This window comes from Bubalus kerabau, chromosome 14, assembly GCF_029407905.1.
Source record: "Bubalus kerabau isolate K-KA32 ecotype Philippines breed swamp buffalo chromosome 14, PCC_UOA_SB_1v2, whole genome shotgun sequence".
NCBI lineage: Eukaryota > Metazoa > Chordata > Mammalia > Artiodactyla > Bovidae > Bubalus > Bubalus kerabau.
This window is the reverse complement of record NC_073637.1, coordinates 2,521,523-2,548,448: the sequence shown is the minus strand read 5'-3', so window position 1 is coordinate 2,548,448 and position 26,926 is coordinate 2,521,523. Positions and strand designations below refer to the sequence as shown.

General features: G+C 56.5%; 1 protein-coding gene across 1 annotated transcript in view; it reads right to left on the bottom strand.

The window, feature by feature from the left end:
* ARHGAP39 (Rho GTPase activating protein 39) overlaps positions 1 to 26,926 on the bottom strand; it is a 55,869-nt gene that overhangs the window by 11,033 nt on the left and 17,910 nt on the right. Inside the window, exons 2-6 of the mRNA XM_055545467.1 lie at positions 25,795 to 25,958; positions 21,267 to 21,701; positions 15,971 to 16,054; positions 6,413 to 7,769; positions 4,154 to 4,715 (exon numbers count right to left, since the gene is read on the bottom strand). Of these exons, the coding sequence (XP_055401442.1) occupies positions 4,154 to 4,715; positions 6,413 to 7,769; positions 15,971 to 16,054; positions 21,267 to 21,701; positions 25,795 to 25,958 (2,602 nt within the window). The remainder of the gene's footprint in view (positions 1 to 4,153; positions 4,716 to 6,412; positions 7,770 to 15,970; positions 16,055 to 21,266; positions 21,702 to 25,794; positions 25,959 to 26,926) is intronic.

The window sequence follows — 26,926 nt, the reverse complement described above, 5'->3', positions numbered from 1 at the left end:
AAACTAGAGATCTCTTCAAGAAAATTAAGAGATACCAAGGGAACATTTCATGCAAAGATGGGCTCAATAAAGGACAGAAATGGTATGGACCTAACAGAAGCAGAAGATATTAAGAAGAGGTGGCAAGAATACACAGAGGAACTGTACAAAAAAGATCTCCACAACCCAGATAATCACAATGGTGTGATCACTCACCTAGAGCCAGACATCTTGGAATGTGAAGTCAAGTGGGCCTTAAGAAGCATCACTACGAACAAAGCTAGTGGAGGTGATGGAATTCCAGTTGAACTATTTCAAATCCTAAAAGATGGTGCTGTGAAAGTGCTGCACTCAATATGCCAGAAAATTTGGAAAACTCAGCAATGGCCACAGGACTGGAAAAAGTCGGTTTTCATTCCAATCCCAAAGAAAGGCAATGCCAAAGAACGCTCAAACTACCACACAATTGCACTCATCTCACACGTTAGCAAAGTGATGCTCAAAATTCTCCAAGCCAGGCTTCAGCAATACGTGAACCATGAACTTCCAGATGTTCAAGCTGGTTTTTAGAAAAGGCAGAGGAACCAGAGATCAAATTGCCAACATCCGCTGGATCATTGAAAAAGCAACAGAGTTCCAGAAAAACATCTATTTCTGTTTTATTGCCTATGCCAAAGCCTTTGACTGTGTGGATCACAATAAACTGTGGAAAATTCTTCAAGAGATGGGAATACCAGACCACCTGACCTGCCTCCTGAGAAACCTGTATGCAGGTCAGGAAGCAACAGTCAGAACTGGACATGGAACAACAGACTGGTTCCAAATAGGAAAAGGAGTACGTCAAGGCTGTATATTGTCACTCTGCTTATTTAACTTACATGCAGAGTACATCATGCAAAATGCTAGGCTGGATGAATCACAAGCTGGAATCAAGACTGCTGGGAGAAATATCAATAACCTCAGATATGCAGATGTCACCACCCTTATGGCAGAAAGTGAAGAGGAACTAAAGAGCCTCTTGATGAAAGTGAAAGAGCAGAGTGAAAAAGTTGGCTGAAAGTTCAACATTCAGAAAACTAAGATCATGGCATCCGGTCCCATCACTTCATGGGAAATAGATGGGGAAAGAGTGGCTGACTATTTCGGGGGGCTCCAAAATCACTGCAGATGAGGACTGCAGCCATGAAATTAAAAGATGCTTACTCCTTGGAAGGAAAGTTATGACCAACCTAGACAGCATATTCAAAAGCAGATACATTACTTTGCCAACAAAGGTCCGTCTAGTCAAGACTATGGTTTTTCCAGTAGTCATGTATGGATGTGAGAGTTGGAGTGTAAAGAAAGCTGAGTGCCAAAGACTTGATGCTTTTGAACTGTGGTGTTGGAGAAGACTCTTGAGAGTCCCTTGGACTGCAAGGAGATCCAACCAGTCCATCCTAAAGGAAATCAGTCCTGGGTGTTCATTGGAAGGATTGATGTTGAAGCTCAAAGTCCAATACTTTGTCCACCTGATACGAAGAGCTGACATTTGAAAAGACCCTGATTCTGGGAAAGATTGAGGGCAGGAGGAGAAGGGGATGACAGAGGATGAGATGGTTGGATGGCATCACTGACTCAACGGACATGAGTTTGAATGAACTCTGAGAGTTGGCGACGGACAGGTAGGCCTGGCATGCTGCAGTTTATGGGGTCGCAAAGAGTCGGACACGACTGAGCGACTAAACTGAACTGAACTGATTTAGGCTGAATAATACTCCACTGTATATACAGATAACATTCTACTTAATCTGTTCATCCATCAATGGATACCTGGCTGCTTTCTACCTCTTGGCTGTTGTGAACATGGTGCTATGAACACAGGTGTGCAAATATCTATTCACGTCTCTGCTTTCAATTATTTCGGGTATTTACTCATAAGTGGAATTGTGGGGTCCTATACTAATTATATTTTTATCTTTTGAGGAATTGCCATTCTATTTTCCATAGTGACTGCAGTATTTCACATTTCCTTGCGAGGTTTCTTTTTTTGTCTTTAAAAGATTCCCTCACTGTTTTTACCATGAACTCAAGGTGGGATGCAAGTAAATGTACGTGTCCACCCTGCTGTCTTTACCCGGAGGATAAACGCCTGCTGCAGGCATGAGGCGCCTGCACTGAGTGTCCCTCAGGGCTCCTGCAGGAGCTGCAGTCGGAGCGCTGCCGCCAAGCCCCCGGGACACCTGTGCTGTCAGCATGCTCGGGGGGTCCAGGGCACACAAGCTGTGTCACCTGGGGGTGGCTGGCACAACGATGTGATCATGTGAGACGAGGTTAAGCCAGGGGGGCGGGAGCTCACATGAACTTGGGTTCACTGTGGGGTACCTTGGTCCCTCGAGGTTGTGACCACACAGCAGACGTCACACACATGCTGGCAGACGAACTACAGCTTCTGAGGCCAAGGCAGGGAGCAGCTGGGTGAGGCCCCACGTGGGGGAGCCAGCTCAGCTTTGCCCTCACCACTGCTCCCGGGACAGACTGCATGTCCTTCCAGGCACAGGCTCGTCCCCCTGGGCTGAGGGGGCCTGTCTTTCTGACCAGCGGCCAGCACCCACATTCTCTCAAGGCCGCTCTTCTGGGCTGGTGCTCACCCAGGAGTGGGTCTCACAGCTGGAGACAGGGCTCTGACGGGAGGGCAACCCTGTGCCACTGATGTAAGACCAGACCCCACAGTCCAGACACAGGGCCCAGCTTGCAAAAGCACACAGACCCAGTGTGGTCTGTGGACAGAGACCACTGGGGCTGGGCAAGCATGGCTGCTGGGCTGAGCCTCGATTCCGCCTGGCTCCCACAGCACAGACGTCAGGCCGGAGGCTCACTGACCGCGGAGCCAGCGGCACTGTCCTACTGGACAGTGCCCGGCTCTGCACAGGCACCCCGGCGAGACAGGGGCCGGCCCCGAGCCTCTGGCGTCTGTCCACCGCTCACTCAGCTGTCACTCAGCAGCACTGCCGGAGCCCTGCGGGCTGCATGCTAAGCGGTGGAAACACATTTCCAAACCTCCAGCTCACAGCAGGGACATTTCAAGTCCTTTTTGGAAGAGGCTGAGGTGAACCATGAAGCTACTGAGGGCCCACCTGCGCCTGGGAAGGTCTAAGAGGACAGAGACAGACAGACCCAGGCCACCTGCCTCACCCTGGGAGCAACCTGGGAGGCCTGTCTGTGGTGTTCAGGGATCGTGCTTCCAAAGGTGCACGCCTGAGTGAAAATGTCAAGACTTCCGAGATGTGCTTACCAACGGCTGGCGTGCTGGACGGTCCCTGTGCTTGACGCGCCTCCCAGGACCCACACTGCCTGCAGCCCTCCCCACTGTGTGCAAGTGCCTCGGCACCCATGGCTGGGCAGGAGCAAGGCCCCGGTCAGGCCAGGCCAGGTGACCACTCGCCCCAAGCCATCTACAGCACAGAGGACACTCAGGAGCACAGAGTGGCTGACGGCCACTGCACGGGCAGGTGCTCCTGCAGCCCCACCCTGGCGCTGGCCCAGGCCCAGGACGTGCACCACCTGGCTGGCAGGACTGTGGCCCAGCGTCCTCCCCACGCGGGTCAGGTCAGGGCCACACAGACCTGACACATGGCCTCCAGACGCAGCCTGCACTCGGCCCCAGGCGGCCGTCAGCAGGTTGCTGCTATGACGTTCCCACCCTCTGACCCCTGACGCAGCTGAGGCCATCGCAGCTCACAGCACCACAACAGCCTACTGGTCGCCTCAGCCCTGGTGCTGGGCCAAGTGCCCAGCTCCTTGCTGCTCTCAGAAGCCCTCCTGAAATGGCCTTGAGGGACAGTGTGAGCCCAGCCGGGGTGGATGCAGTAAGTGCCCTCATCAGGCAGGGCCACTGGGATGGGGCCTCTGAGGGAGCAGACGCTGGCTGGTGGGGATGCGGGTGTGACATGCAGCCACATTTCTCAGCCAGCGGCCGGGACGGCGGCACGCCTGGAGCAGCTCTCCTCAGGGCCTCCGTGCTGAGAGGGGATCCCTGAGGACCCTGCGTCCCTGTGGAAGCCAAGGGTGTGCCCTCGAGAGGCGGTGCCTCTGTGTGCCTGCTGCCCGCGGGCCCAGCACTGAGCCCAGGCAGGGGACCTGCCGCAGCCGCCCCTGAGCCAGTGGCAGAGCCAGTGCCCGCCTGGGCCATTCTTACCTTTGGTGTCGTTGACAGGGTCCATGTGCCGGTAGATGTAGCCCTCCAGGTAGGAGTGGAACTTGGGCGTGGGTGGGAAGAAGGCCAGGCAGATGGCCATAAGCTCCCAGCCACGGGCCAGGCTCTCAAGGCGAAAGTTCTCGGTGGTCTGCCGGCACAGCTGGATGTAGAGCTCGTCCCGCAGGCCCTGCACACTCCAGCCTTTGGTGGCGATCTCCAGGGCCACGTGCAGCGGGTCTGCCTTGGCGCGCCGGTCGCCCATGTACATCTGAATCAACTTGAAGACCTCACAGGCCTCTTTCTTCACGTGGCGGTCGCTGGTCACGATCATGGGCTTCTTGATGGACTCGCTGCTCCAGGCCAGCATGTTGGCGATGGACACCTTCCGCCGGAAGAGGCCCTGCGTGTGGGTGTTGAAGTGCTTGGAGGCCCAGTTCTCGATGTCTGTCTCCGAGGATGGCTTGCGGAGCGTGAAGGTGGGGAACACGCAGCTGGCGCTGGGCATCACACTCCGGGCCTGCCGGCTGCTCTCGAACTGGGCGCAGGTGCCAAGGTCCTCAGACTGGGGGACAGAGGGGCCCACATGAGCCAGCCAGTAGAGAGGTGTGGCCCCCACCCCACACAGGCCCAAACGCTGCTGGAGGAGAGAGGCCTGGGACTCAGCTCTGCCCACCTCATCCCAGTCTGCCCGCCTCAGTCCATGCCCGCCCTCCTCACCCGTCTGCCTGCCTCAGTCCATGTCCGCCCTCCTCACCCATCTGCCCACCTCGCCCATCCACACGCCTCACCCCTGTCTGCCTGCCTCAGTCCATGTCCACCCTCCTCACCCCGGTTTTGCCCACCTCGCCCGTCTGCCCACCTCAGTCCATGTCCGCCCTCCTCACCCATCTGCCCACCTCGCCCATCCACACGCCTCACCCCTGTCTGCCTGCCTCAGTCCATGTCCACCCTCCTCACCCCGGTTTTGCCCACCTCGCCTGTCTGCCCGCCTCAGTCCATGTCCACCCTCCTCACCCATCTGCCCACCTCAGTCCATGTCCGCCCTCCTCACCCGTCTGCCTGCCTCAGTCCATGTCCCTCCTCCTCACCCGTCTGCCCTCCTCACCCCTGTCTGCCCGCCTCAGCCATGTCTGCTGTCCTCACCTGTCTGCCCATTCGCCCATGGTCCGCCATCCTCACCCTGGTCTAAGTGCCTCACAAGGCTGAGACGGGACCAACCTTTCCCTGGGGGCTTGGCCTCTGGGAGGCACCCACTCTGGTCCAAAGACCAAGGGTCGGGGGGCCAGCAGTCTGGGAGTAGGAGGTGCTCGTGCGGCCCACGGGACACTGCATCCCGGACTCACACGGCCCCCCAGGCAGGGGGCCGACCGTGCGTGAGGGTGGGCAAGAGGGAGAGCGCTGTGGCTTCTGCTGGTTCAAGTGGGAAGGGCAGCCCCTCAAGGACACAGAGAGCCCCAGATTTCAACCGTGCTTGACAGAGGAACGCAACCTTCTCTGGGCCGCCACTGCTGCACCTCCCCAACAAAGACACAAGGATTCCCAGGCATCAGAGGCAGGGGGGAATGCCCCTGGCCCCTCCTTCTCCTGGCAGGTCGTGCCCACACCTGCACGGCCTCCCCAACCCCTGGGGCAGGAAGCCACCTCCCCCGGCAGCACCCGGCATGGACCTCAGTCAGGCCCTGGGAGCCCACGTGTCCTTCTTCCAGATCAGGCTGGGAGCTGGGTGCCACAGGACGCAGCTGCCCACACCCCACCCACCACCCGCCCCCACCCTGCCCGTCTGTCCTGATGCCCTCCTGTGTTACAAGCCACAGACAGAGACGCTGCTCTGAACGCTCCAATCTGGAGTACACTAAGGTGCCCCAGGGGACACTGGCCACCTAAGACGTCCTGGTTCTTGGGCATGGCATGTCTTCTGCATCAGGGCTGGGGGTGCACCTAAGGAGCCTGGCCCTGGAGTCTCTGACCACCAAGGAGGGCCTGGCACTCCACCTGCACGGCTTCTCACTGTGCCTGTTCATAGGTGGGAGGCAGAGGCTCAGGGAGCAGAGGGTGGGTGGGTGCCTCTGCGTCCTGGAATCAGGATGTGCCTTTGGCCCCCCGGTTAGCAGGAGCCGAGGTGAGAGATCTCTGTGCTGGTGGAGACCCCAGCGGCCATCCACCATCTGTCCTCAGGCCCGCCAGGAACTGTGAGGCCACACACGTCTTGGGGTGCTGACCTGCCCCACCCCTGCCCAGGACCCGCCTGTGAGCGCCTACCTGAGAGGGGTGCAGGTAGGGCTCCGGGGAGGCCAGGCTGGTCTGCACGGAGACGCTCTTCTCGAGCAGGACCTGTGGGAAGGCGAGCCTGTCCAAGGCACCCCTCTGCCAGTGCTTGCTCTCCTGCTGGGCCAGCGCCTCATCCTCACTGAAGGCACGCACCACGGGCCCGGGCATGGGCAGCGGCACCGCCCCGTCACTCTCGTAGCCGGAGCCATCCTGCTGCGAGTCCCAGCTGCCCCTCTGCTTCATGTGCAGGTGGGCTTGCTGTGCCTCCCAGGCCAGCCGGGCCTGTGCCAGGAAGGGCTCAGCCGGGCCCCGGTGGCCCTCCCCGTCCCCCGCCTCCCCCTCTGTGCGCTTCATGGGCGTCAGGCCGGGTCCACACAGAGGCCGCTCCTCCGTCAGGGGCTGCTGGCCCAGCGGGTCGCAGTCCCCAGGGCCCTCGGCGGGCGGGGCGCTGGGAGCATGGCACACGGAGGGGTTCCTGCTCTTCCTCTTGCGCGTGCTGGGGGAGTAGCCCGTGGAAGACATGGTGTCCTGCTGGCTAGACCAGGACATGGCATCGTCTTGGGCCTGGGGCAGGGGCGTGGGCGGTGGGGCGGGCCGCAGCTCGGGCCCCTCCATGCTGCTATAGTCCCCAGACACGACCCCCAGCGAGGACGTGGCCCCCAGGCGCTGATCACGCAGCAGGCAGGGGCTGGGCTGCAGGGACAGCGAGCCGCCCCCCGGGTGAGGCGTGTACTTGTGCCGCGGGCCTGCCCGCAGCTTGGGGCTGGAGCTGGCCTGCTCCACGTACACCAGCTGCCGCACGTACTCCTTGCCGGCAGGGCTGTACTCCAGGCTCAGGTAGCGCTCCGGGCACTTCTGCCTGGTGAGCACCAGCTGCTGGTAGGGCGACGCGGAGGCTGCCTTGGGTGGCTTGCGGCCAGGAGACCGCCGGGGCGAGCCGGCCTCAAACTGCACATCCATGGGGGGTTCGTCGTAGAGCGGGGCCTGGTACTCCACGGGGGGCTCCTCATAGAGGGGGGGCTCGTAGGCGTAGCGTGGTGAGGAAGGCTGCGAGTCTCCAGTGGGCCGGCGGGGCTGGGCCAGCAGCGGGGAGCAGCTCCCTAGCTCAGCCCTCTTCGGGAAAGGCGACGGCCTCCGCTCCGGGAAGAAGACGGGGCTGTCCGTGTCAGGGGTGAAGGTCTGCAGGCTGGGCGAGTGCTGTCCTCCGGAGGGCCTGCGGGAGCGACCCCCAGGCTGGCTGTCCAGGGCGTAGCCATTGCCCTGGGGGGAGAGGAAGCTGGGCTCCCTGTCGGCAACTTTGATGAGCATGCGCTCCTTGGTGCCCGAGTTCCAGCGGAGAGAGGAGGTCCTGGTAGGGGGTGGGGAGCAGGTTACCTGAGGAGGTCCTGTGGGGGGCAGGTTACCTGGGGAGTTGGCCAGGGGGCAGGTGACCTGGAGGGAGCCCTGGGGGGAGCAGGTTGCGGGCGGGGGGCAGTCCTGGGCAGGTTACCTGGGGGGAGCAGGTTATGTGGGGGGCAGTCCTGGGGAGAGCAGGTTACCTGGGGGAATCCTGAGGGGGGGGCAGATTACCTGGGGGGAGTTCTGGGGGAGGTTACCTGGGGGGATCCTGGGGGAGCAGGTTACCTGGGGGGGGGTCCTGGGGAGAGGTTACCTGGGGGGGTCCTGGGGGGAGCAGGTTACTTGGGGGTTCCTGGGGAGAGGTTACCAGGGGAGTTGGCCAGGGGGCAGGTTATCTGGAGGGGGGGATCCTGGGGGCAGGTTACCTGGAGGGAGCCCTGGGGGGAGCAGGTTACCTGGAGGGGGGTCCTGAGGGTAACAGGTTACCTAGAGGGTTCCTGGGGGCAACAGGTTACCTGGGGGGGGTCGGGGGGGTAGCAGGTTACCTGGGGGGGTTCCTGGGGGGAGCAGGTTACGTGGGGGGGCAGTCCTGGGGGTAGCAGGTTACCTGGGGGGGTCCTGGGGGGGGTCCTGAGGGTAGCAGGTTACCTGGGGGGGTCCTGGGGGGGGTCCTGAGGGGAGCAAGTTACCTGGGGGGAGGTTACCTGGGGGTGTCCTGGGGGGAGTCCTGGAGGGAATAGGTTACCTGAGAAGGTCCTGGGCGGGGGCAGGTTACCTGAGGGGAGTCTGGTGGGGGCAGGTTCCCGGGGTGAGGTGGAAATCTGACCCCTTTGCCAGCCTGGACCCATGACCACCCCCCTTGACCTCACGGGTGTGTGAGGTCAGCCCAGAAGGCCTGGTCGTCTCTCACTGTCCTCTTCACAGCTGCCCCAGGGGCTGCAGGCTGTGGGGCCTGGTACTGCCGGGTGCTGTGATGAGCTGTGATGAGCTGTGAACCTTTCACTGCTGAGGCCCTGACCCCGGGTCGTGCAGCCTGGAGCAGCTGCCCCCTGGCCTGGGAGCCCCCCTCACACACTTCCCAGGTCAGCCCGGCAGCCCTCCAGGGGCTCTCCTACTGCTGCCCATGGGGACGCTCCTCCAGGGCCCCTGTGAGAGGCTCTGCTCTGGTCCCAGGCCAGAACCAAGCAAAGAACTACTCCTGGACGGAAGCGCTGGGGGCCAGGGGGCTCCCAGAGGCCTCTGTGGCTTTGGAATCCTGGGCTCAGCACCCTCCCCACTCCCGCAACACAGCCGATCATCCTGCAGCGCAGCACCTCTCAGGGCCTGGACTCCCAACCACAGGCCCCCGTGAGTCCAGAAGGGCTGACTGCCTTGCTAGCACTGCCCACCGCCCTGCTCAGCACTCTGCACCTGGACCGAGATGGTAAAACCGCTCCCCGTTCCTAAGGGCACCTGTGGCCCCAGGGAGTTGTGTGCCCAGATCCTGGCCCCTCCACCTAGCAGGGGGCACTAGGGGTGTTCAGGCTCTTCTGAGTCTCATTTGCCTGATGACAACACGGAGACACTGCCCCTGGCGATACAGGGACTTGATCACACACCGTGCCCACCAACTAACGGTCAGCCCCATGTCCCACGGCTGTACCAGCCATGACACGGCAGACCAAGAGGCCCAGAGCCGTGCGCGAGGCTCCCCGCTTCCAACTGCCCCCTCAAGAAACTCCCAGCTGCTTTAAAGATTTCCTTCTAAGAATACACCTGCAATGCGCAAGACCTGTGTTCGATCCCTGGGTTGGGGAGATCCCCTGAAGAGGGCAAAGTATTCTGGCCTGGAGAATTCCATGGACTGTATAGTCCACGGGGTCACAAAGAGTCGGACATGACTGAGTGACTTTCACTTTCTACATTTAGTTCTACATCTGGAACCTTTGCATCAGTGTCTCTGCTTCATAGCACTTCTTCAGTCTGTGGTCTGACATATTTTATGATTTCTGGAAACTCCTGACCATATCTTTAAAAATATTACTTCCATCCCATTTCCTCTCTCCTTCTCTGGGAGTCAGGTGCTGTCCTCTGCACTGAGCTCCACAAAGTTGCAGGCTGTGTCCTGTGCTTCTCATCCCCTGGACTCTCCACACTGCAGACATTTTTCTGATCTACCGTCTAATTTACTAACCTTTTAAGAATCCATCTACTGAGTTCTTACTTTTCTTATTATATTTTTTTCAGTTCTAGAGTATCTATTGATATACAATTTTTTTTAACAGTACTTTGAGGTTCACAGCAAAACCGAGCAGAAAAAAATGTACATTTCCGACGTACCCCCTGCACCTACTCACACAAAGCTTCCCCGATTATCAGCATTTTGCAAGAGACAGAACATCTACTGTCAACTGATGGACCAGCACTAACACATTATAATCAACCAAAATTCTTAGTTGATATCAGGGCTCACTCTTACTGTTGTACATTCTGTGGGTTTGCATAAATGTAGAGACACGTGTCCACCGTTGTAGTGTTGTACAGAGCATTTTTCTTTGCCCCCCAAACCCACATGCTCTGTCTGTTCATCCCCCTCCCCAAATCCCTGGCAACCACTGATCTTTTCACTGTCTCCATAAGAGGCAAATCTAAAGCCAAATTAACGAGCAAATCTTTGGCCTCCAAAAAAGGCAATCTGAAAACCTACATACTCTGACTCCAGAATGTCAGGAGTGGAATCACGCAGTGTACAGGCTCTCAGGCTGGTGTCTTCGCTTTGTGACATGCACTTAAGCTCCTCAGTGACTCTTCACAGCTGACAGCTCATTTCTTTTTAGTGTTGTATAAGCCATTGTCTGGATGGACCACAGTTTACTTCTCTATTCACCTACTGAAGGACATCTTGTTTTGGCAACTATGAATAAAGATGCTAAAAACATCTGTGTGCAGGATTTGATATGAACATAAAATGTCAAACTCCTTTTGGTAAATACCAAGGAGTAGTACTGCCAAATCATTTAGAGTATATTCAGGTTTTTAAAAGAATATATTTATTATTTATGGCTGAGTCAGGTCTTAGTTGCAGTACATGAAATCTGCATTGCATCATGCTAGATCTTTCCCTGCAGTGCAAAGGCGTCCTCCAGTCATGGCACACAGGCTCAGTAGTTGTGGCACATGGGCTCAGCGGCTGTGGTGCATGGGCTCAGTACTTGGGTGCTCGGGCTTAGCTGCTCTGTGGCATGTGGAATCCTAGTTTCCCAACCAGACACTGAACCTGACTCCCCTTGCCTTGGAAGGGGGGATTCTTAACCACCGAACCCCAGGGAGTCCCTGTGTTCAGTCTTAGCAGCTGCAGCCTCCTGCGCTCCCACCAGCACTGACCGCGGGTTCTCTTGCTCCGCACCCTCGCCAGCACCTGGTGTCAGAGTGCTCACCTTCTGGCTCCTCTAACAGGCCTGCAGAGGTATCTCACTCTTGTTTTACTTTGCATTTCCTGCTGACAAGTGATGTGGAGCATCTTTCACATGCTTTTCTGTGCCAACAGTATAGTTCTTTGCTGAGGTGTCTGTTCAGCTCTTTGGCCTATTTTAAAAGCAGGTTGTTTTCTTACTGCTGCATTTTAAGAATTCTTTGTATATTTCAGATTACGGTCCTTTATCATTTGTGTCTATTGCAAACATTTTCTCCTAGTTCGTCTTTCGCAGAGCAGAAATTTTTAATTTTAACATAGTCCAGCTTATCAATTGTTTCTTTCATGAATCGTGCCTTTAATGTTATATCTAGAAAGTCATTGCCAAACCCAAGGTCATCTGGGTTTTCTTCTCTGTTACCTTCTAGGAGATAGTTTTGTGTTCCCATTCAGGTCTGTGATCTATCTTGAGTTAATTTCCATGAAGGGTGTAAGGTCCACGTCCAGATTCACTTTCTTGCGTGTGGATGTCCAGGTGTTCCAGCAATGTCTCTTAAGAGACCATCTTGGCTCCACTGCATTGCTTTTACCCCTTCATCAAAGGTCCGCTGATGATACTCATGGTGGTCTATTGATTGTCTCCAAAATCACTGCAGATGGTGACTGTAGCCATGAAATTAAAAGACGCTTACTCCTTGGAAGGAAAGTTATGACCAACCTAGATAGCATATTCAAAAGCAGAGACATTACTTTGCCAACAAAGGTCCGTCTAGTCAAGGCTATGGTTTTTCCGGTGGTCATGTATGGATGTGAGAGTTGGACTGTGAAGAAGGCTGAGCACCGAAGAATTGATGCTTTTGAATTGTGGTGTTGGAGAAGACTCTTGAGAGTCCCTTGGACTGCAAGGAGATCCAACCAGTCCATTCTGAAGGAGATCAGCCCTGGGATTTCTTTGGAAGGAATGATGCTAAAGCTGAAACTCCAGTCCTTTGGCCACCTCGTGCGAAGAATTGACTCATTGGAAAAGACTCTGATGCTGGGAGGGATTGGGGGCAGGAGGAGAAGAGGACCACAGAGGATGAGATGGTTGGATGGCATCACTGACTTGACAGACGTGAGTCTGAGTGAACTCCGGGACTTGGTGATGGACAGGGAGGCCTGGCATGCTGCGATTCATGGGGTCGCAAAGAGTCGGACACGGCTGAGCGACTGAACTGACTGGTCGTCTCTCCATTCTATTCTATTAATGTGTCTATTCTTTACCAACACCACCCTGTCTTGCTTACAACAGCGTTACAGGGAGTCTTGGGACTCAGGTAGTATTATTCCTCCAACTTTGTCCTCCTTGAATATTGTGTTGGCTGTCCTAGGTCTTCTGCCTCTCTAGAGAAATCTTATTATCACTTTGTCAATATCCACAAAACCACCTGCTGGGATTCTGACTGAGACTGCATGGAATCAGAGATCAAATTGCCAACATCCGCTGGATCATGGAAAAAGCAAGAGAGTTCCAGAAAAACATCTATTTCTGCTTTATTGACTATGTCAAAGCCTTTGACTGTGTGGATCACAATAAACTGTGGAAAATTCTTCAAGAGATGGGAATACCAGACCACCTGATCTGCCTCTTGAGAAATTCCTATGCAGGTCAGGAAGCAACAGTCAGAACTGGACATGGAACAACAGACTGGTTCCAAATAGGAAAAGGAGTACGTCAAGGCTGTATATTGTCACCCTGCTTATTTAACCTATATGCAGAGTACATCATGAGAAACACTGGACTGGAAGAAACACAAGCTGGAATCAAGATTGCCGGGAGAAATATCAATCACCTCAGATATGCAGATGACACCACCCTTATGGCAGAAAGTAAAGAGGAACTCAAAGGCCTCTTGATGAAAGTGAAAGTGGAGAGTGAAAAAGTTGGCTTAAAGCTCAACATTCAGAAAACGAAGATCATGGCATCCGGTCCCACCACTTCATGGGAAATAGATGGGGAAACAGTGGAAACAGTGTCAGACTTTATTTTTCTGGGCTCCAAAATCACTGCAGATGGTGACTGCAGCCATGAAATTAAAAGACACTTACTCCTTGGAAGGAAAGTTATGACCAACCTAGATAGCATATTCAAAAGCAGAGACATTACTTTGCCAACAAAGGTCCGTCTAGTCAAGGATATGGTTTTTCCTGTGGTCATGTATGGATGTGAGAGTTGGACTGTGAAGAAGGCTGAGCGTCAAAGAATTGATGCTTTTGAACTGTGTTGTTGGAGAAGACTCTTGAGAGTCCCTTGGACTGCAAAGAGATCCAACCAGTCCATTGTGAAGGAGATCAGCCCTGGGATTTCTTTGGAAGGAATGATGCTAAAGCTGAAACTCCGGTACTTTGGCCACCTCATGCGAAGAGTTGACTCACTGGAAAAGACTCTGATGCTGGGAGGGATTGGGGGCAAGAGGAGAAGGGGACGACAGAGGATGAGATGGCTGGATGGCATCACTGACTTGATGGACATGAGTCTGAGTGAACTCCAGGACTTGGTGATGGACAGGGAGGCCTGGCAAGCTGCGATTCATGGGGTCGCAAAGAGTCAGACACGACTGAGCGACTGATCTGATCTGATACATTGGTAGATTTGATTTCCTAATATATTTTTGAGGATTTTTACATCTATGTTCATGAGAGAGACAGGTCTGTAGTTTTCTTTTCTTGTGTTTTTCTGATTTGGATATTAGAGTAATACTGGCTTCACAGAACAAGAAAGTATTCTCTTTGCATCTATCTTCTGAAAGAGATTGTAGAGAACTCATAAAATTTCTTCCATGTATATTTGGTAGAACTCACCAGTGAACCCATTTAGAACTTCTGCTTTCTTTTTTGGAAGATTATTAATTATTGATTCAATCTCTTTTAACAGATATAGACCTATTCAGACTGTGTATTTCTTCTTCTATGAGTTTTGGCAAACTGTATCTTTTAAGGAATTGGTTTATTTTGCCGAGGTTAACAAGCTTGTGTGTACAGCCTTGTTCAGAGCCTTCCTGTCCCCTTTGAGGCTCCTGAGGCAGAATCACGTCTTCTGGACTGTACCGGCTGTCAGACCACGGCCACAGGTCTTGGCTCCTCTGTGGATCTCTGATGCCTGTGGAAATTTGGTCTATTTTGTTCTTGTACAAGCTGGTCTCAGGTAAGTGAATCCACCATCACAGAAAGTAGAAATCCCAAGTATCCAAAGAAACCAACTGTGTACTCTGGTCCTGTGCCTCTGTCCTCTGACTGAACCACGAGTCCTAACTGTTGGCCGTGGGTAAGGCAGGACTGAGAGAACCAGGGTGAGAGTGAGCAGGGCTCGGGAGGCAGGCTCCCTTCGGGAATTCAGCTCTTGGTTGCCAGAGGCTGCTCCTGGCCAGCCGCACAGGCCAGCCAAGCAGAGCAGAGAATGGTAGGCAGTGTGCCCGCAGACCTGGAGAACCAGCCCTGGAGTCTGAGAGATCCAGGGCTGAACTCCAGCCTGTAGTTCCTGGGCTGTGGGGCATCACCTCCCACTTCCACCCCAGTCCTCACGAGTTCTTGCGAGGACTAAAAGCAGGACATGTGGAAAATCACGGTGTTGGTTCAGCAGGGGCACACAGGAGACACTGCACATGGTCCACCGCCCAGCAAATGCGGGCAGGGCTGCAGCAACCAGATAGGAGGGAGCCAAGGCAGAGGCAGGCACGAGGCAGCAGGAAGGCGGGTGCCGGCCTGTTTCAGGAAACGCGCCCCCAGCGGCCCAGAGACGATGCCCCTCAGCGCCCCAAGGCCCAGCCACAGTCCTGTGCTTCTCTCCCAGCCCCTGATCACCTCCCCTCCCACAGGACGACCCCCGCAGCCCCTCACCACCACCCGCAGACCCAAGAGGAGGCCCGGCCTTCTCTCTCAGCCCCAATTCCTTGTCGGCTCTGCTGGGGAGGAGACACCCAGGGGAAAGACCCCTCCCACCGCCTCCTGCCTGTTTCTGGAGGCGCCTCAACAGGGAAGCGTTGCTCCTTGCTCAGCGCCCTGCAAGAGCGGCAGGAAACGGGACCTGGACTGCCTCGGAGGGAAGCTTCTGCCCCTGACGTGGGCCCCGCTCACAGGCCACAAGACCACATCAGCTCTGTGCCCACAAACCCCAGTCAAACCTGAGTCTCCCGGTGACCAGTGAGGACACCCGTGGACACAGCCGCACTGCTGGCCCAGGCAGGCTTAGATCCCTCCCTGTATCAACAAACCCAGTCTTGATCTCTAAACTGAGCAAACTGCCAAAGGCCCCTTGCGCTCCAAATCCCCACCTCCAGAGGCCCAGCACCCCGTCCATCCCCCATCAGCTACGGACAAGGTGCCTGCTCCAGCCTGGACACACGAGCTAACCCAGGGGAGGCCCTTGCTCAGCCTGCTGCTGCTGTGCCCAGGGTCCTGAGCACTGAATCTGGAAACCCAACACCCAGCAAGGCCAACCCAGGCCTGAGGGCAGCCAGCCTCCCTGCCCCACTTGGCGGGCACCAGTCTTCCCAACGTGGCCTGGAAAGCACTCCGATGCGCCTGGGGCTCTGGGGGGGACCACACACTAAGGAACCTCCAAGGGATCCATCAGGGCCAGTACCATGGACACAACAGTACTCCACACCACACAGTGGCCCAACAGCCTCTCCTTGTGTCCCACGGGCCAGGGCAGGGCCTGGCACGCTCTGCACGTCCAGATGGTCACTTCCTGCTGGGCCAGACCCTTCTCCAGCTCACCCGAGAGCTGCCAGGAAAACCACCCCCGGCCAGGAGATGGACAGGCCTGAGGCAGGGCCTACCTGCAGTGGAGAAGGTGGCCGTCCACGCTGTAGTCCCGGTAAACCTCGTAGTCCTTCTCAAGGAGCACTCCTGACGGTGAGGAGCTGAAATGCAGCAGAGTGAACAGGAAACGTGAACAGAAGTACAACCGCTTAGAGACACAGCGGGTCCATAACGCATGCCGCGGAACGAGTGCAGCCCTCTGGTTCTCACCACAGCTCCTCCCACAGGTCTGCCTGCACCTGGGCAGGGTTTCTTGCACCCTCACCGCCCCCTCCCACGATGCCCAGATGGAGCCCACTGCCTCACCCAGGACAGCCCCAGGCCCAGCAAGGAGCTGGAGCTCTGGCCGGTGGCCTCCGGGCTGGGCTTGGACCAGGGGGCATGGAGTGGGGCACAGAAGGGCTCGGGCCTGGTCGCCAGGGCCCCTGGGCTGGCCATGGTGGGGAGCCTGCACTCCACTTCAGGCTGGAGGGCAGCTGACTACAGCCAGTGGGCCTCATCCAGCTCCAGTGCCTGGTTTTGTACAGCAAGTGGGCAATGAATTTTTTACATGCAATTCAAATTCCAGTGTCTGTCAGGAGCACATCATGGGAACACAGTCCTGTGTGGCCACACCACTCAGCACACCACAGGTCCCGGGTGCGGCCACAACTCAGCAGCCTGAGTGCCCCCACACGGCCAATCTGCCGGCCACAGACGGGGGCCTGGACGGCTCTGCCTTTGGCGGCATGCAGGCTCTGTGCCGCTGGGCCAGGCAGACACACGGCCCCGCTGGAGAGCTGCAAGGTGCACAGCGGTCAGAGCCCACGACGGGAATCTCGTCGCAGCAGAATTACTTCAATGAAAACGGAAGGGACCTTCACACCACATGTGCTTCCCAGCGGCTCATCTGTTAGCCCAGCAGGGACAGCAACCACGCTGTTCACAGACGACAAGTATCAAACTACGCCGACAACGGCAGCTGAAGGCACGTGTCCAGAGGAAATAGGCCTGCTTCAGACCAGCAGCCTTGAGGCACGGACAGTGCTGGGGAGAGGGAAGGACAGTGAGAGCCGCTCGGCAGCGGGGCCCGGGGCTGCCGGGGCTCCTGGCGCTACTCCAGGCTGTCGCTGCACTAAGGAGTCGCAGCTGAGCGTGACAGGACTGGGGAACTGGCCTCCACGCGTCACCTCTGTGGAACGCCTGCAGGTGAAATCACTACCAAAGAAACTGAGGAAACACTAATTCAGTCCAGCCTGCAGTGCAGCTGAGACTGTCATGACTGACCATGCTTAAAACATGCGCTGGGGGCCAGCATAGGGCGCAGGCTGGCGCTGAGGGGGCGCGGTGAGCCCCAGCAGCAGGCAGGCGCTCAGCAGCCCGTCGTGAGCTGTGAGGCAGCCACACAGGCCGCCAGCATCCTCTGCCCTCCTGGACTCGGTCGTCAATGGTCCCACAGGTTTGTGTCAGGAACAGAAGGGAAGTATCCCAACCTGACCCACCACACAGCAGTTTAAAAGCTTGGAAACAGAAAGCTTTGCTGCAATGTTTAAAAAACTCATGGCCTAGACTGAAATTTTTTCTTTGAGAAAAGATTCTACTCAATTACTATCATCAAACATTGAATGTGAGGGGTTTTTTTAGATTTGACAATGTTTCTCAATGAATTCAACCTAAAATTATAAGGCAAACAGTGCTTATATGAGACACTGAGACTGCAACAGTCATTTTGATGACAATGGATGTCTGAGTCACAAGCAGCATCAAGCTTCTTCAGCATCTCCTTCTCAGGCTGCCGAAATTGGAACAAGAAGCAAGATCCCCATTCCCACACAGGAGACACGCTTTCTGAGCTCCACTTCTGGTTCCAGAACAGCGCAATAAAGCCAGTCACGTGAATGTTCTGGTGTCTCAGTGCAAACCAACATTACGTTCACACTGAACTAGTCTATTAAGCATGCAAAGCCACCTGGGTTTTCTGAGGAGCTTGAACTCCAGGCCTTGAATGGTAGAAGGAATGCCCACAATTAGCTAAGACGGTCGTAAATACAAAGGGAGACAGGAATGTTTCCCAGCACTGAGGCTTGAGAGGTGATGGCCCGAGAGAGCACACGGACAGCGCGGCCAGGGTACAGGGCCGCGCGTGGTGTGGGCGCATGCAGGCCACAACGTGCAAAACCCACAGGTAACACAAGACATGTCAGCAAATACCTTTGGTCCAAGGCCAGAAAGAACTTTTTAAACAAAACATTAAAAACAAACAAGGTGAAAATTACAGTAAACTTGCTTGTATCAAAATCAAGTGCTCCAGGGACCCAACAGCAGGCATGAGGGGGTCTGTGGGGCGAGGCCACCCACACACTGAGTAGGAGCAAGTCTGCAGAAGCAGCTGCCTCGCACCCCTGAGGCTCTGCCTGCCCAGCACTTGCCCCAGGCCCCCAACGGGCCCCAGGCGCAGAGCGGTGGTGCAGGCTTCCCCAGGCTATGGGGTGAATGCAGCATCCTGGGGGGGCACCCAGGAACACGCTGGGCAGCAATGCATGTGTGGAGCACGTGGGAACGCACAGGAGGAAGGGGCAGGAAGGGTCTGACCTGGAGGAGCCGAGGTGACACCACATCCTCCGCTGCATCAGGGGTCCCCACGAAGCACCCCACAACCATCCCACCACACCAAGGCCAAGTGTTAGAACAGGTGAAGGTGACCAGACCCTAGAGGTCCCTGAGGAGGAACACACCTAACACATGCGAGGATGGCTGTTCAGGGGCAAATACGAACCATGGGGAAGTGGCTGACCCTGGTTCCAAAGCACAAGTCAAGGCAAAAAGCATCAGCGATACGACACAGGGAAACGTGCTGGGAATACCTGACTGCAAACCTCCCTGGAGCCGACCCACAGCTTCCATGCAGAAGGGCAGGAGCAGTGGGAGACAGGAAGAAGGGACAGACCACTCCCACCACCCGGCGGGACTCACCTCCCAGAATCCACGTGTCTCGGCAGATCAAAACTTAGTAAAGAACTCAACTGATACAATTAACAGATCTGACCTAACAAACACACAGAGAACCCTAGAGCTAACAGAGAAGAGAAATTGTCTGCCTCGGCCAGCAGGGTGTTGTCCTGTGCATCTCCGTATTCTTGCAAGGACAACAGTCCTGAGGGGTCAGAGCCCTGCCCACTGCAGGAGGGCCCATCTCAGTTTAACCAACGGCATCCACAACAGCCCTGTGTCTCCAGAAGGTCACATTCACAGGTGCCGAGAACAGGACGGGGCAAATTCAACCCACAAGACAAAGAAACAAACTGGATAGGATTCCCCATCCACTCACACTGAGAAGCCTAGTAAGAGAAAGGGACGTCCCAGCCTGAACCACAGGGTTGCGGGGCCATTGGCCTGCCTGCCCCCCTGGCCCCACCTCCTCGGGGAGAACCAGCCAGCTTGGGACAGCTGGCAGTCACAGGCAACTCTGGACAGTGCGCTGGACTTTGTAATAAGAGCTCAACAAGTGTAAAAACAGGACTGACGTATAAATATAACATCTGGGGCCTTCCTTGGTAGCTCAGTGCTAAAGAATCTGCCTGCTAACACAGGAAACATGGGTTGAATCCCTGGCCTGAGAAGATCCCACGTGCCACGGGGCAACTAAGCCCTTGCGCCACAACCACTGAGCCCGTGCTCTAGAGCCGGGGACTGCAACCACTGAGCCCGTGCTCCACGACGACCAAAGCCCGCGCGCTCCAGAGCCCATGCCCACAAGAGAAGCCGTGCAGTGAAAAGCCTGCGCACCACAACCGGACAGTGGTCCCCGCTCACCGGAACGAGAGAAAAGCCTGTGCAGCAATGTCAAAGATAAATTAAATACATAAAATTAATTTTTAAAAAGTAGTACCTGAATACCAGTAATGATCATACAATATGACTTTATATGGTATCTAAAAACAAACCTATAAAAAATGCAAGTTCTTTGGGGGAAAATGTATAAAATGTACTACCTTCATGAATGGGAGAAAATGACACAAGCAAGGTGCCTAGTCCCCAACCTGCCCCACAGTTTAAATACAATTTTAATCCACCTCCAACTAAGCTCCTCGTGGGAGGCCGATCCGAAGGCAACACCATGATCCAAGTCACCATACCACACCCTGGACGCTTTTGGGAAGAGGACACCCCTGCCCACAGGACGTCTGCCAACAGAACCTAAGAAGAGTCCAGCCCCTCACCGGCCTGCAGCGAAGAGCCAGCAATCGCCACCAGCAATGCCGCGGGTGACCTGGGCCCAGAGGCTGTCACGTCTGCTGGACAGGTGGCGGCGCCGGTCTGAGCTTGCCAGAACACCAGAGGGATGCAGGGCTGTCTTTAAACCTTACTCACTAGCTTTTTCCTTGGGGACCATCCCAGGCTCTGCTTCATGAGGACAACTCCCAGCAACCTTTCAGGCTTCTCCGGCCCGCATGCCCAAGCCCCTGCCCACAGCCCTGCCCTGTGCGTGCCAGGCTCCCGCACACCCTCAGCACAGGTACTGCACCCCCGGCCTGGCATGTCATCCTCCCAGGAGCAAACAGACCCACAGCCTAAGGTGGCTTTTGCCTACTTTGTGACTTCCACTGTCCCCGGGTAAAACCCAGCCTGCCTGGTCTCCAAGGCCCATGTCCCATTCCTGCTCCTCCCTGGCTTCTTTCTGGTAACTTCCAGCCTGTCAGGGTTTATCCAGGTCACATGCCCTCCAGCCATTTCTTCTGGACTGGGACCCTGGAGTGCTGGCCCTGGGGAACAGCTCCCTGGGGTTCAGGCTCTGCCATATGGGCACTTGGGGGTGCACAAGCAGGGGGGGTGGGAGCCCAGGTGTCCATAGCCTCACTGTCTGCAAGACCAGGAGGGAAAACAGCCACAGTGGCTGCTGGACAAGTCGACACCCTGGGGGCGCCCAGGACAGTGCTCTGCCCCACTGCCGACCGCCTCAGACCTTCCTCTGCAAAACAGGGGTGATGCCCTCACTTCTCGCCTTCAGTGCTGGCGAGGTCAGTCAAGCTCGGGCAGGGAGGCCTAGAGTTAGGTGGGGCTGGCCGACGGATCCCCATGGATCTGCGTCCAGAGAACAACAGGCAGGCGGGCCTGGGGAGGGCACCCCTCCATCACAGGAGCTCTGGGGGCCATCTCTGGGGTGCTCCCATCCCGGGAGCACTTCCCACAGTGGAGAGAACCAAACAATTTCACGATTAGCCAGAGAAACTCCAGCCCCAGCAGGGCCCAGAGGGCCTCGGCCAGCTCTGCCCCGGTGGGCACAAGGGAGCGGGTGGTCCCCCAGAGGCGGCAGGGTGCAGGGGCCTGCCTCACCTGCCGCTCTCGTCCTTCACCATCCCCGGCGCGGCCTGCCGGCTTGTGCGGCCCACAGGCTCTGGTGCCCTGTCGCCGGAGTCCAGCTCGGGTTCCAGGGACGAGCTGGTGCTGCCATCGCGGCTGACGCTGCTGCCCCGCCCGGGGCTGTTCTCCGCCGAGGCACGCGGAGACTCCGTGTTCTGCTTCAGGGTCTGCAGCTTGGCCAGGGGGATGATGTCGCAGTCCTGCGGCCGGTGCCACACGGTGCGCTGGGTGCTGGCATTGTAGTAGTAGAAGCGCGACGTGTTGGGGTCGAAGAGCTCCCACCACTGGTTCTCGCTGGTCCGCTTGATGCGCACGCCGGCCGGCGGGTCCCACACGCACTCGCCGGTGACCAGGTTGGCGTACATGCGTTCGCGCGTGCGCGGCTCGATGATCTCCACCCACTCCAGCCTTGGGGAGAGGGCAGCATTAGGCAGGGCTGGGGGACCCCACCCATCCCGAGACCAAGGGTCCCGCCCGTCAGGCCACATGCTCTGGGCCCCACGTCCGCGGACTGGCGTATCCAGCACCAGACCTTCCTCGTGTCTGCCAGCCTCAAAAGCAAGAAATCTCCTCACATACAGAGTAAAACCAAAGCTTACCTAAATTCCATCCACTCCCGATTTTCTAAACGCTCATCAGGGCCCAGCCCTGGGTGGCGGGGTCTTCAGCCCGGCCCCACATCAGGGCCGCCCTGGGTTCTGGCTCCCCGTCCACAGGGGGCTGGGCCACAGGTACTGCTCACCGTCCTCCCAGACCGCGTCAGGTCCCTCCCGGATGCTTGGCTGCTCTTAGCAGCAGCCACCACTGGCTGCCAGCGCCACCCGTCACCCGCAGGGGGAGGGGATGCCAACATCGCTGTGCTGTCCCAGTCAAAAGCAGAGCTGGTTCCCCTAGAAGCCCCCCAAGCACACCCCGCCCCGAGGACAAGCCTGTCATCCAGCTAAGGTCCTTAAAAAAAAAAGTGTAAATTAAAACTATTCAGAATAAGGCAATTTTAATGCCAATGTGTTTGATATCACAGTGTGCTCCAGCTGATAGGTAGATAGCATATTTTACTCTGCTTCCAAGTTTCTACACAAGTAACAATCCTTTAAATACCACTTCTGTAATGGCCCTGGTCCTCACCAGCACTGGGATGGTCAGAAGCTTCCAGGACCTGCAGAGAAGGGGAGCACCCGTCTCCTTACTCTCTGCTGCAAGCCCAATTTTCCAGGCGGGAGCACAGGTGGGCTTTAGCAGAGGACTGAGGGGACAGTGCTGACAATCTTCTCTGAGAACCTCATCCTGCCTTTTGAGGCCAGATGTGCTCAGGGCAGGAAGGAGAAGGCACAACCCTGCAGGGCGATGAGCCTGCACCACACACACACACACACACTCACACACACACCCAGATATGAGTCCCCACCACACACACACACACACACACACACACACACTCTCCCACCTAGATATGAGCCCCAACCACACACACCCTCACACACACACCCAGATATGAGTCCCCACCACACACACACACACACACTCTCTCACACCTAGATATGAGCCCCAACCACACACACACTCACACACACACCCAGATATGAGTCCCCATCACACACACACACATACTCACACACCCAGATGAGCCCCCACACACACACACTCACACCCAGATATGAGCCCCCATCACACACACACACCCAGATATGACCCCCCCACCACACACACACACTCAGATATGAGCCCCCACCACACACACACTCACACATACACACACACACACACACACTCACACCCAGATGAGCCCCCACCACACACACACACACATGCCCCGCAGCAGCCCTGCAGGCTTGGGGGCTTCTTTTGGATGCACAGTGTCTTCTGGAAGCTCTCAGAGCCAAGGTAGGCTGGCCGAGTGGGCAGGGTATAGCAGCTGAAAGGTGTGGAGCCAAGAGGGGGCAGGAGATGAGGGAGCAGTAGAGAGGGAGAGCCCTGAGGACCCTGAGGGCTGGAGGAGGGAACGCAGGAGGGAGCAGCCTGAGGGGCTTGGCCATGTCTGAGCAGCAACCCCTGCAGCATGCTCATACTAGGCAGCCCGGTGGGGGAGGGCGCCGGGGCTCTGTGCTTGCAAGCGTGGGACCACTGCCTAACCCGCCATTCTGCAGAAGGTGGGGCAGGGCTGGGTAGGCATTGTGGGATCGGACGGCTAGAGGGACAGGGCCGTGAGAGGGTGTCCTCGACGCAGAGGGCGGGGCAGCCCCGCAGCAGCGCCCGCAGGTTGCAGCATCTCTGAGCCCCACAGGTCTCGCATGGCCTCTGATCTCTAGTGACCCTGCAAGGCCAGCGCCTGCGGAAAGTGGGCAGGAGGCCTCACGTGTGCCCACTGTCATCCGTGTCCCCAGAGGCCCCTCCCAGGCCCAACCTCCACTGCCATCACCCTGCCCAGCGGGGGTGTGAGGCCCGACTCGTCTGCTCTTGCCTGCTGGCTGGTCGTTCTTCACACAGAGAACAGAGCAAACTTCTAAACTTGGGAACCTGGCACATTTAACTGGGAAGCCTCATGCCCCCTGCCCCCCAGGATGGAGATCCCCCCAACACAGCTCAGCAGGCACTGTCCACTCTTGGCCTGAGGACACAGCCCCCACGCTTGGCAGCCAGAAGGCACTGCCCGAGGGCACTCCTCACAGGGACAAAAGAGCCTGGAGACCTCGCTCCTGTGAAAAGGGAAGCTCTGAATTCTGCGATCGCCCTCAGCTGATGGCCTGCTTGCCCCTTGAGCTGCGGCATGGGATCAGCCAGGACAAAGGGCGGAGGTGCCCAAGGAAGGCCCGGCCCAGCAGAGGTGCTCAGAAAGTACTGGACTGAACACTGTGAGCCCCAGGGAAGCAGTAACAACTTCTTTTATAGCTCTAAATACACTTTCAAATGAATTTACTGGTGGTAATTCTCTCTGAATAAAGAAAAGAAGCTGGTTCCTTTTCAGCACACTGCTGTGTGCATGTGGGCAGGACCCTGTTTTCTCAGAAGAATGTTCTGGGTGCCCCCCACAGCACTTTTAATGAAGACCCCCAGAGACCCAGGGGGCAGAGAATATGCTGGAACCCGAAGTCTGGTGAGGGTCGGGAGTAAGGTGGGCCGCAGCAGACCCCACGGCCCGGGGGGAAGGCAGACCTTGTGCAGACCCCAAGTGGACTGAGCAGACACGCCTGTCCCTGGGGTCAGTGTCGCCCACACCAAGCACCAGTCAGTGGGAGCAGCAGGGCACGTGGCTGAGAAGGGTCAGAACCTGCGGGTGACGGACGGACCACCGTGGCCCAGCTGCACTGTGGAAGCTGTCGAGTCTGAGGGAGATTCATCTGGTGACAGTGTCTGGCACGAAGTGGGAGGAAGACTCAAGATGGCAGCGGTCTCTGGGTGTGACCAGCCGCGGCCTCTCCCCAGCGCCCAGGGGCTGCGTGGACAACTGCCTCTCTGTTCTCCAAGTCCTGCAGACTTTCACTTCAGACAGTGACCTGTTCAAAGACTCACTTCCAGAAGACCCTAATGGGTGCCAAATGTGTCCCAGACAATCTACCAGGAGAAAGGGAGGCAAGTGTGGCCAAACACGTCGCCTGTGACAGGATCCAAAGTGCAGAATAAACGACAAACCACATAAAACAACAGAACTCGTGATTCCACACAGAGAGGTTCAAGTGAATACAAGACGCTGGGCACTGGCCCCCTGGAGTAGGCTGGGTGCCGTGGCTGGGAGGCTGGACAGCTCCACACCCACCCCAGGAAGGCCCAGAAAGGGTCGAAGCCCCAAAGCTGGTGAGGTGCGCAGGGGCAGGAAAAACAGCCACTGTCCCGAGAGCAGGGGTGGCAGGTGGCCGTGACCCTGCAGAGGGGCACAGTCCACTCAGAAACCCTCCGACAGACCATACCAAGGGCTCAATCTGTCCACTGAAAAGATGTCGATGTCACAAAAGGCAGAGACAGGAAGTGGAGATGTTCCAGGCGACATGCAGCAGCCACAGGGTGAGTGGCACTGGAGGGGCCGGAAATGTCAAGGAGGAGGCAGGGAACCAGGGGCCAAAGGCAAACAGCGGCGCAGGAGACCGGAGCCTCAAGCCACATGGCGCCCCTTGTGCTGGGAGACAGGCCCCACCCCGCCAGTGGCCCAGAGCAGGGTAGGGGGAACAGTGACCACACAGCCGCCAGATCGCGAATCCAGGTAAACGGCCCCAACGTACACTGCACTCTTCTTCTTTGGGCAACTTGTGGACTTATTCCCAAGTTATGCCATAAATCACACAAACGAAAGTGACCATCTGCAGCTGCCTGCCTCGGCATAGATGCTGAGAGAGGGCCTAAGGGGCAGGGTCCAGCTGAGGGCTGGCAGGGCATCCACTGCCCACGGAGAAGCCCTCCCCGGCCTGCAGCGCAGTGGCTGAGGGACAGGGAGCGGGCCAGCCCCACGTGCCTGCTGCCGAGCTGAGCAAAAGGCTCCGGCTCCTCTGGTCCCGCAGGTCAGCCTCCTCACCTCGTGCTGGACCCTGACACCCGGGACTCCAGCAGGCCGGCATGCTGGCTCTCACACTCATAGTCCTGCGCCTGGGACATGGCAGCCTCTTCTTCAGGAGCCAGACGGACGGCCGTCAGCCGGTCATCAGGACGCCCTCCAGCATCAGTCAGGAAGGCATCGCCCTACAAGACAGCAGAAGCCACAGTGTTATGCTTTGGGGTTTGGGGCACCAGTAACAGCCAGCCCAGCCCTTTTCATGGCCCAGGTCGCTGGTGAGAATGTTAGTGCCCAACCCTGAACCCAGCTGGGATCTGGCTCCTGGGGAGGGCATTCAGACCCCTCACCAGCTGGCTCTGGGCAAGCTGCCTGCTCCTCCAAGAACAGGGTCCTTGCCTTTGAACAGGGACAGCACCACCCACTGGTGCTTCCAGGTGGGTGTCCACAGTAAGAGGTTGGGCAGCACTTGAGGGTGGTCTACACACACACAGGGCCGGGATCTACAACCGAGGGGCTGTTCCGAAACGGTGCTGCAATGGCACAATTTACACATGGGAAACAATGAACCTCGAACCCTACCTCATCCGATACATCAAACTCAATTCTAGGCAAACCACTGCTCCAAACATTAAAGACACAACAATACGGTTACTTCCCTGGTGGTCCAGTGGTTAAGAACCCGCCTTCCAGTGCAGGGGACACGGGTTCCATGCCTGGTCATGGAACTAAGACTGCACACACCTCGGGGCAACTGAGCACGCACGCTGCAACTAGGGAAGCCTGCGCGTGGCAATGAAGACCTCCCCCCCAGCCAAAAATAAATAAAGTGAAACAATAAGACTTTTAGAGAAAATGTAGAAGAAAATCTTTGTGGTCTTGGAGTAGGTACACTTAATCAGACACAAAACCACTCACGACAAAAGAAGCATTAAAAATTGGACTACAACCTAAGAACCTCTGTTTATAAATCTTTACCATCATGGATATTACTCAGGCATAAAAAAACAGTGAAATGATACCGTCTGCAGCAACGTGGATGGACCTGGAGATATCATACTAAGGGAAGGAACTCAGAAAGAGAATGACAAATCCCATAGGATATCACTTTTACGTGAAATATAAACTATAACACAAATGACCTTGTCTATGAAAC